The 10,849-nt window shown below is 30.9% G+C and overlaps 2 protein-coding genes across 2 annotated transcripts; both read left to right on the forward strand.

Moving 5' to 3' along the window:
- The first annotated feature begins 119 nt into the window (after positions 1-119).
- On the forward strand, positions 120-1,589 carry Surf6 (Surfeit locus protein 6). Its single transcript, XM_065499032.1, has 2 exons — positions 120-323; positions 804-1,589. Exons 1-2 carry the CDS (start codon positions 218-220, stop codon positions 1,559-1,561), a joined length of 864 nt encoding a protein of 287 aa, XP_065355104.1. The 5' UTR covers positions 120-217; the 3' UTR covers positions 1,562-1,589.
- Positions 1,590-3,166: 1,577 nt separating this feature from the next.
- On the forward strand, positions 3,167-10,849 carry ClpX (Caseinolytic protease chaperone subunit). Its single transcript, XM_065499033.1, has 6 exons — positions 3,167-3,602; positions 5,797-6,733; positions 6,799-7,075; positions 9,639-9,788; positions 9,867-10,088; positions 10,148-10,849. The coding sequence occupies exons 1-6, from the start codon at positions 3,530-3,532 to the stop codon at positions 10,331-10,333; spliced, it is 1,845 nt and encodes a 614-aa protein (XP_065355105.1). The 5' UTR covers positions 3,167-3,529; the 3' UTR covers positions 10,334-10,849.

Genomic DNA, 10,849 nt, shown 5'->3' on the forward strand with positions numbered 1-10,849 from the left:
GTTCAGTGTGAGATCATAAGAACAACTCTGTCTATTTCTTCCTCACTAACTGAACATACTCTTTCTGCTTTTTGACAAGTGCTTTGTCACAACTGTCATTTAGTTTTTGTGTTTTTCTTTGAGTTTTGTTTTGATTTCATTTGAACCACCACACACGTGTTGTAGTATTTGTTAAAACAGAATTTTTGTTTAAAATTATTAAGAAAATTAATTAAAAATGACCATACAAATAGATAAAAAACATTTGCAAACGTTTATGCGTTCGGAAAATGAGAAAATCATTGATTTGCTGTTGACATACAATGTGCCAGATTCAATAGAAGGTAAGTCACCAACGTGAATGGAAATTTTTGGAGAAAACGTTTTTAGATTTGGCCATGATTATAGGGGAATCTTAAGGGGTTCCTTTTAGTGTTTCATAAATAAATGTGCAGCTCAAATTGTTTGAAGAAGTCTGAATTTTGAAACATTTCAATGGATACATGCAAAAGTTTATGAATTGTTGACCATGTAAGCGATTTTATAATAAGGATGATACCATGTTGTTCTTAGTGAGTTCCAACTTGTGCCAAATACAATTTAATGGCTACATTTATAATTTATGCTGAAAAATAGTTTGACTCAAATTTAGGAACAAGACAAACTTTAAGAAGCACCACTAATCCGAAACTTAGCGTTCGTTCAAATTGGCCAAGACTAACAGACAAACGTTGCTCAAGATTGCCTTATACTTGACTATTATAATCGAACTCCATAGCTCCCGATAGTAAAACTTTTATTAAAATTTATATTTTTCCCTTCAGATAACGATTGCGATGCCTACCTACTGACCAACAGTAAAACAGTCTCGAAATCTATGCCTGCCAAACAGAAAGCCTCCTCCATCGATGAGTTGGAAGATCGTTTAAATACCATTAAAAATAAAATGAAAACGAAAAAGGGACCTATTTCGGAAAAGTCACGCAAGAAAAAAGAAGCCAAAAAACTAAAGAAAAATAAAGAATTCAAAAAAGTACTCATCTCCGCCGCCAAATCCATGAAGAATGAACACTCCAAGCACTCTAACGGCGACGAGGAGGAACAGGAATCCAAACAAGACATTAAACCCGTCATGGCCAAACCGGTCTTCAATGAAGACGGTAAAATAGTTTTCTCTAAATTTGATTTTGCCCAAAAGAAAAAGAAATCCCATCAAAATCCTCGTGAAATTTTGAAGAAAATCAAAGACACCGACAAGAAAATCGCCGAATTGAAGGAAATGGGTGAAACAGAAAAGGCGTTGGAAATGAAAAATGATATTGCCTGGAAGAAGGCTTTCGATAAGGTGGACGGTAAAAAGGTTAAGGATGATCCTAAGCTTTTGTACAAGGCCATCAAGAAGCGCAAGGTGGAGAAGAAGAAGGCCAAGAAACAATGGACGGATCGTAAGCAGAAAGTGGAACATGATATTGCTTCACGCCAAAAGAAACGCAATGAAAATATTAATAAACGTATTAAGGATAATCAAAATAGAAAACTTAAAAAGGCCACAAAGAAGGGCAGAATTATACCGGGTTTTTAATAAAATTTTAGATTTTTATAAAAATATATGTTGAATGGAGTTTTTTTGGGGAAAGGGGGAGGTGGATATTTAGATAAGTTATTTATATGTATGGGGTTTATTATTAGCCGTCTTATGTCATGCTAGATCAGAAGTTGTTATCATAAAAAAACAGAAATATTCCACAACGATCAATAATATCTGTTGTTATTTTAGAAGGATTCGTTTTATCACAGTAATTTATGAACCTTTTAAGTGATATTGATTCTATATATCACCTTAACTGCTGCATAACAGCATTAATAGTGTTTCCGATTCAAAGTCGAATGGTTTAAAAATTGTGTCTTGCTCTCATTTGCTTTAGAATTAATTCAGTAATTAAATACGGGTTTTGAAATACATATTGTTACGTTTTTACCTTTTTAAAACGGTTTTTTATTATCTTAAATAAATCGCATTACTTTAATTGCAAATAAAAGCGATCAGTTCTTTAAAAATTGTAACAACTCTTTATATAAATTAACACAACAATTTTAATACCCAGCAGTTCTAAGAGACTGTCTCAAACTAGTGATTTTACCTATATTTAGGGTGAATACTAATTACAAAACTAGCTACCTTACTAGTTATTTTAACACTTGTATGTCCTAAGCAGGGGGTCAATTGAACCTTTTGGATTAAAATGAGATTGTCTGATAGCTGGTCCAAAGAGGTGAACTATCGACCTGACTGTTTATTTGATCAGTTACGTAACTAGTTATTTTAACATGTACGGCTGCTAAGCGGAAGCTAATTGTCAGTTAAAAAGACATGGACATGCTTGTAAACAAACCTTCCTCCTATAATTCTCCAATAGATTATTTCTTGTGGGTAAAATAACTACATTCTAAAGTGCAGTACAAAATAAATGTTTAAAGTGACTACACTCTAGGTTACTTAGAGACACTAAAGTGACAATTAACTTCACGCTAGGTTACTTGGGAAGTCAGTATACTTAAGCAAAAAGAAAATAAACTGTATGAGAATTATATCAACACAATTTATATAAAACCAGTAAAAGTTTAAAATGACTACACTCTCGACTACTTAGAGACACATAAGTGTCAATTGTGTTCACGCTGGATTTCATGGGAGCACATACATATCAAATGACTCAAAATATATAAATTAGACATAAATCACAATACCTAATTTCATGGCGATCGATCCATAATTAGTCGTAGCTCTCGCATAAGATCAACTTCAGAATATCATTCATGAAAATAAATTATTACAATTTAAAAAATATTTATATTTTGGCATAGAATGGCTTTGTATTACAATGTTGAATAAATAAATAAAAAAAATGTGAACTCATTTGGTCAGTGTAGGGTATTGACCGACCATACTTTCTTACTTTTTTATATTTCAAATTAACATGAATATCTGTTTTGTAAGTTTTCCCACATTAATCACATCTATTTTCATTATATAACCAAATATTTACGACAACCAAGCCACTGTGCAAACAGCTGTTACGAAAAACGCGTTCAAAAGAAAAATACAAGAAATAAAAAACAGTCACTCACTGAACATACTACCAGCTGTCATGACATTTCCTTTATAGTGTGAAAGAAAACAGCAAAAGAAAGAAATGACAAGAAAATTAAGCAGCAAATCACACAAAATAAAATAAAGCACTAGAACAAGCAAGAAAAAGAGTGAATATTTTTTTTTATATATTATTTTGACAAAAAAGTGCTTATAAAAAATTGCGTATTTAAATAATAAAAAAAGAATATTTAATTTTCCATTTTTTAATCACAAACAGACATCAAAAACAAAGAAAACGAATTTGACGTGGAAAAATAATTCATATTTTTGATTTGGTTTGATAATATAAGTACAGAAAAAATTAAATTGTGTTGGGGAAAACTAAAATTGTATTAATTTTGAAGAAATTGAAAAAAATCAAAAGATAACAGAGCTGCTGACTGTTCCGGTCTGATTATGAGTGTTGTACGCCACATTGTGTTATTGTCCCAGCTGCCGAAAGCTGGAACCCATTACTATTGGTTAAAAGGTGAGATTTTTTTCTGTATTTTTGATTAACTATGTGGAAAAGGGAGAATTTCATAATAGGCCAATTTTTTCTTCTTCATTATTATCAACATCAGCAAATATTTTGTGAAATAGAGGAGGGAATAAACTTTGAAATAAAAAATGCACAGAAAGAGCAACACGAAAAAAAAGATCGCAATTGTTTAATTTGCAACAAATTGGTGTTATTTTATTTTACGTATTTGTTTGTTTTGCGTTATAGGGATTTTAGGAAATTGTGTGCAAACAAGTTATGCAAAATACTAATAAACAAATACATATTAAGAGTTAATCATTTATTTAGCAAACAATTATTTAGCAATAAATGCATTTTAATAAATTTCCTTAGAAATCAGCTGACATTGTAATTTAATTAGTTCTCCTTAATTTCTTGATTAATTGTTTTCTTACGCAGTTTTCCCCTTCCCCTGCTGTTTAAATTAAAACGATCAAGGTCATTTTTATCACTCTATTCAGTTTTCAATCACTGTCTTTATTATTTCTCAGTAGTAGTCGCTGTTGTTGTTATTGTTTTCAATTAATTTAGCTTATTTATTTATTGCTTTTTGTTGTTTACCTCTTGAATGTATTTATTATAATGTCATAGAAAAAAAATACAACAACTAGACTAAACCTTTAACAACAACACTAACTAAACTTGTATTTGTAGCTGTTATTAAAGCCTAGAATCTGTATTATGACAATAAACATGTTTTTATTTTAATAACACGACCTGTCTGTCTGTCTGTCTGTCTGTCTTTGGTAATGCTAAGGTTATTGTACCGATTTTGTTTAATTATTTATACCTATTCCATCGTCTTGTTTTATAAGTCAAGTTTATGTAGGTTTATTTGATAGTATTTGTGGTTGTTGTTTTAGTTAAAAAGTCAGACTTCAACTTCCTATTTTAGTCTACAATTGTATAACCTAACTACAACAAAAATAATTTAGCAACAATAACAACAACTACAGAAATAAATAAAATGTAAAACCGTAGATTACTGTTATTTAACAGTGGGAGTAAATTACTGTAATATGAGTTGAATGTTAAAGAGTATGTTCAGTGTAGATAATTACAATAGTGTTTTTTAGTAGTTTACGGTAAATTTTTTACAAATAATAGTGTTAATTATTATTTATCGGAAATAACACATTTTTAAAAGCTATTGAAATATGAAAATTATCAAATTTATAAAGTAGTATAAAGACGTAGGTTACTGGTTTTTTTAACAAAGAAAATTGTTAAACTTTGAGTGATTGAATGTTAAATACAGTGTTGCTAGACAAATTTTACCGCATGTCCACAATCTCAAAATCGATGTTCCCGAAGAATCCCCATTTCAAAATAGAAATTCCCAATATTGTCCCCAAAATGTTATTTTAGAAATACATTACATATTTATAAAAAGAGCATAAATTTTATTAAAAAATAAATTTTTCTAACTTTTTGTTGATGCAATGCCAGCTTGTTATAGTTTTTGACAATATTTTCTAGAGTTCGAACGAATATTCGGTTTCAGATTAGGACAAAAACGGGCCTAATACAATTGGTCAATTCACAAGGTCTCTTATCATGTCATATTGTCATAATGTCCTAATATTTCACAATGGTTTTTATTGCTTTTCAAGCAAAAAATGTCTTAAAATAATACTACTCTGTATTCTATGTTTATTGTGTTATCGTGACCAACCAGCAGAGACCTGCGCCGAATGCCTAAGAGTCGGTTAAGCTGAGCTGCCGAGTCGTGATATATTAGGACATTATGACAATATGACTGATAAGAGAACTTGTGAATTGACCAAATATAATAGTCCCGAAATCCATGTCAAAAATTTTAGTGTTTTTCACTAAATTCGGAATAAAAAAATAAAATTAGTTTACTTAATTATTTATTGATAGTATAAAATCAAAACTGACTAAACATATAAAATCCCCAAAAATTGCATAAATTACATGTAATATAAACAATTTTTTTTAAAATTAATCAAATTAATCAGGAAATATCCAATTTGGGAAGAAATCCCCTCATCTGGCTACACTGTTTAAATATGTGTGTGTATGTTCAGTGAAGGGAAATAAAATAATGAGAATGGCCGTTAAGACAATAACAGAATTTTTTTTTGCGGAATGAGAAACAATTTCCTTTAACGAAAAAAAAACTCCTATTTTCTCCTAGGTATTTGCTGTTCCAATCATCACACACAAGCCGGATGTTTAGCTGCTTTAACAACGCGTTGCCTACACTTGGCAACTAGTCCGAAAATTGATATAACCCTCTCCCATGCAGCAGCGGGCGCTGGTGCAGGTGGTGGTGCAGCTGGTTCCGGTACAGGTTCAGTTGGTAGTGGCAGTGGAGGCAGTGCACCCACATCTGGCTCATCATCCGGCAGTTCTGGTGAACCACCAAATGATAAAAATTTCCTTTCATGTCCCAAATGCGGTAGTCCCTGCACACAAGTAGAGACCTTTGTCAGTTCGACACGTTTTGTTAAGTGTGCCAAGTGCAATCATTTCTTTGTGGTGCTGTCCGAGGTGGACACAAAGCGTAGCGTTAAAGATGAGCCGAAAAATCAACGTAAACCCCCACCTCCGCCACAAAAGATCATGGAATATTTAGATAAACATGTGGTGGGACAAGATTTTGCCAAAAAGGTATTGGCTGTGGCCGTGTATAATCACTACAAACGCATACACCACAATCTACCGCAATTGAGTCCGCAACAGCAGCAACAAATGTCTCAGGCCAATTCGAATATGATGAATGATCCCATGGGCACCAGAAACGATTTGCTGCACATAACAGGCATTGGTCATACCATGGCCAATTCACCGGGCACTGAATTGCCACCCAAACAGGCTCAAAGTCATCATCATGGTCATGATTCGGGTTCAGAAATTTTGGAGAAACAAAACTATGACATTAAATTGGAAAAAAGTAATATCATAATGTTGGGCCCCACCGGCTCCGGTAAGACTTTGATAGCTCAAACTATAGCGAAATGTTTGGATGTTCCATTTGCCATCTGTGATTGTACCACACTAACACAGGCCGGTTATGTGGGCGAAGATATAGAGAGTGTCATCTCAAAGTTATTGCAAGATGCTAATTACAAGTAATTAACACGTTTGTTTTTATTGTTCAACTATATGAGTGTAATTTCTTTTTTGTTTTTTTTAGTGTGGAACGTGCTCAAACTGGTATTGTTTTCTTGGATGAGGTGGATAAAATCGGTGCTGTACCCGGCATACATCAACTGAGAGATGTAGGCGGTGAGGGTGTGCAACAGGGCATGCTGAAAATGTTAGAAGGTACCGTTGTCAATGTACCCGAGCGTAATTCCCCACGCAAACTGAGGGGCGAAACTGTACAAGTGGACACTACTAATATTTTGTTTGTTGCCTCGGGTGCTTACACTGGCTTGGATCGTCTTATAGCCAGAAGGTTAAATGAAAAGGTTAGTTTAAGTTTTATGTTTCACCAAAAATGTAAAAGGTAATGGTTTTGTTAAAAACTGCTAAAAATTTGTTACCGCCGAAAAGTATGCACGAGTGTGTGTGTCATTGTTTTGAACTGAGTGTGAGGGAGTATGTTCAGTGAGAGCAAACTAAATAATAACTGCACAACAGTTATTACTAGAGTTTTAAATTTATGTAAATTAAATTAAAAGGGATATAATTACTTTTTAAACATATCCTATTTAAAAAATTGTTCCAAGGTTCTTTTAACAAAAAATAAAATGTAGTAAAACAAGAAAAACCTCGGTAGTTAAGAATATAATGATAATAATATGATTAATAATGATTAATATTTTCTAATTTGAAATATTCGAAAATGTGGCATAATTATTGACAATCTATTAGTATTTGGCTTCATAAAATAATTTAGAAACTTTAGCTTTACAACTGATGTCATGGTTATTTTTAAAAGTGAATGTATGTGCTATTTCTCAAATACCTCTTGAAATTATAAGAATTTTGAGATGCGGTCACACGATACACTCGTTTGATTAAACTTTTTTGTATTATATTCTACTAAACAACCCATTTGTTATCTTATCAGGTCCATAACTAAAGTGCACTATTTTAAAGATGCGTTTTGAAGAACGTACACATTTCAATTGTCTCAACAACAAAAAAAGCAACTGTCAAATTTAATAAATAACTAAATTGAACCCATAAACTGGGTTAACACGGTTCGTAATCGGTTTATAATCGATTCCAAAGATTTATTAAATAACAAAATTTAGACAGTTTTCAAAAAAATTTAAAATTAATAGGCAAACATTCAAATTTTTACTCATAATTCCAAAACCCGGTTCAAACCCAGATCATAACCGATTCGAAAATCTCACTAAAAAACGAAATTTGGAAGGATTTTAAATAAAACTTACCATGAAAATAAGAAATTTGGAATTTTACAAAAAAAAAAACCGGTTGGAACCTGGTTCAGAACCGATACGAAAAATTTGATTAACAACAAAATTTGCAATAAAAGTGCATGAACTTGGTTCATAATCGATTCGAAAAATTGCTAAATAACGAAAATTTTACAGGTTTCAAACTAAATTTAGCATCAAAATACGAAATTTTACAAAAAAAAATAAACGGGTCCAATCAGTTTAGTAACCGATTCGTAAAAAGTGGTAATATGTAACAAAATTTAGACAGTTTTCAAAAAAAATATAGAATTAATCAGCAAATATTTTAATATTTACTTATAAATCCAAAAACCGGTTCAAACCCGGTTCATAACCCAGGTTTCAAACAAAATTTACAAAATAAGAAATCTTTAATTTCGAAAAGTATCTAAAATTACAGAATTTGCTATAAATATACAAAAAAAAATCAAAAACCGATTCAAACCCGGTTCATAACCGATCCGATAAACTGGATAAAAACGAAATTTGAACAGATTTCAAACAATATTTACCACAAAAATAAGAAAATTTAAATTTTTGCAAGAAAATAAAAATCGGTTCAAACCCGATTTATAACCGATTCAAAAAATATGGCTAATAAAAAAATTAAGAAAGGTTTAAAACAAAATTTTGCCATAAAAATAAGAAATTTTTTAATTTTTACAACAAAAAAGTTAAAAACCGGTTCAAACCCGGTTCATAACCGATTCGAAAAATCTGTAAAATTAAAAAATTTGTACATAATATGCAATACATATGTAAAAATATAAACAAAACGAAATTTGGATAGGTTTAAAAAAAACCGGTTCAAACCAGATTTATAACCGATTCAAAAAATATGGCTAATAAAAAAATTAAGAAAGGTTTAAAACAAAATTTGCCATAAAAATAAGAAAATTTTTAATTTTTACAACTAAAAAGTTAAAAACCGATTCAAACCCGGTTCATAACCGATTCGAAAAATCTGTAAAATTAAAAATTTTTACAGAATATGCAATACATATGTAAAAATATAAACAAAACGAAATTTGGACAGGTTTAAAAAAAACCGGTTCAAACCAGATTTATAACCGATTCAAAAAATATGGCTAATAAAAAAATTAAGGTTTAAAACAAAATTTGCCATAAAAATAAGAAAATTTTTAATTTATACAACAAAAAAGTTAAAAACCGGTTCGAACCCGGTTCATAACCGATTCGAAAAATCTGTAAAATTAAAAAATTTGTACGGAATATGCAATACATATGTAAAAATATAAACAAAACGAAATTTGGACAGGTTTAAAAAGAACCGGTACAAACCAGATTTATAGCCGATTCAAAATATGTGGCTAATAAAAAAATTAAGAAAGGTTTAAACAAAATTTGCCATAAAAATAAGAAATTTTTAATTTTTACAAAAAAAAAATAAAAAACCGGTTCAAAACCGATTGATAAACGATTCTAAAAATATGTCTTCTAATATTTACAACAAAAATTTAATTTTTTTTTTAATTTCCACAAAAAAAAATTTTATCGTATCGAACCATTTCACCAAAATAATTATTACAAAAATTATTTATTTTTAGATAATATTTATTATTTATATATGTATTTTTAGTATTTGGGTTTTGGTGCTCCCACATCTGGTGCTTCTGGTCGTCGCGCTGCCCAATCTGCCGCCAGTCCCATGGACAATGATCAAGAAGAACGTGATAAATGTTTGACTAAAGTACAAGCTCGTGATCTCGTTGAATTTGGCATGATACCGGTAATGTTATATGATAATATTCCAAACATTTTATAAATCTTTATTAATTTCCAATTTCTTTGATTGTGCATGTTCAAGGAATTCGTTGGCCGTTTCCCCGTTATTGTGCCCTTCCATAGCCTTAATGTTAATATGCTGGTGCGCATTTTGACCGAACCAAGAAATGCTTTGATACCTCAGTATAAGGCTTTAATTGGTTTAGATCATGTTGATTTAACCTTTACCGAAAATGCCATCAAAGCCATTGCCAAATTGGCCATGGAACGTCAAACGGGCGCCAGAGGTTTACGTTCAATTATGGTGAGTAAAAAGAAACAATAAATATTTGAAAAACTTTTTATTTACTGTTACCTTTCCAGGAACAACTTTTACTTGATCCCATGTTTGAGGTGCCCGGTTCCGATATCAAGACTGTTCATATTACATCATCCTGTGTTAAGGGCAAGTCCGAGCCCATCTATGTACGTAGTGAGGAAAATACTACAGAGACTAGTGACGATAGTAGTGAGGATAGTGAAACAGCTAAAGTTCGTGTTACGCAATAAGTTTCTCTCTCTTGTTTAAACACTCACTCCACCAACGTTAAACAAATTATATTCATCCCTCCTTCGCCCCTTCTCAATTGTCGAAAACTGTTTGTATTTAAACATACTACTTACTAATTATGCTTTAAATAGTTTAATTCTTAAGAGTTTTATGTTACAAAGGAATATAAGAAACATATTTTTGTTAGTTTTTACTTTCATCTTAATTTAATGTGCTGGAGAAAAAAGAGTTTTTAAAACGTTTATCTCTTAGAGAGACTTTTAATGAAAGTTTCCTTCCTTCCTCCCCTCTGTGAAGTGTTCGTTTAAAAAACCATTAAACAACAAACACCTTTAGGAAATTAAAAACGAAAATGTTGAGGAAAATTATTAAATTGTTTTAGATATTTAAAAAAAAAACAAAACAAAGAAATTGTAATATTTTGTTAGATAATCAAGAAAAAATATAAGTAAAATTTTAAGCAAACTTTAAATAAAATCGAAATAATGAAAAAAAACAGCAAAACATAAATACAA

The sequence above is a fragment of the Calliphora vicina genome, chromosome 1, assembly GCF_958450345.1.
Source record: "Calliphora vicina chromosome 1, idCalVici1.1, whole genome shotgun sequence".
Taxonomy (NCBI): domain Eukaryota; kingdom Metazoa; phylum Arthropoda; class Insecta; order Diptera; family Calliphoridae; genus Calliphora; species Calliphora vicina.

What these genes read in the sequence shown, in the direction of transcription:
- ClpX (XM_065499033.1), top strand. Translation starts at nt 3,530, where the DNA reads ATGAGTGTTGTACGCCACATTGTGTTATTGTCCCAGCTGCCGAAAGCT. An exon ending in CCAGAAGGTTAAATGAAAAG is followed by an intron (nt 7,076 to 9,638) that starts GTTAGTTTAAGT and finishes ATGTATTTTTAG; the next exon opens with TATTTGGGTTTTGGTGCTCC. An exon ending in TTGAATTTGGCATGATACCG is followed by an intron (nt 9,789 to 9,866) that starts GTAATGTTATAT and finishes TGCATGTTCAAG; the next exon opens with GAATTCGTTGGCCGTTTCCC.
- Surf6 (XM_065499032.1), top strand. Translation starts at nt 218, where the DNA reads ATGACCATACAAATAGATAAAAAACATTTGCAAACGTTTATGCGTTCG. An exon ending in TGTGCCAGATTCAATAGAAG is followed by an intron (nt 324 to 803) that starts GTAAGTCACCAA and finishes TTTTCCCTTCAG; the next exon opens with ATAACGATTGCGATGCCTAC.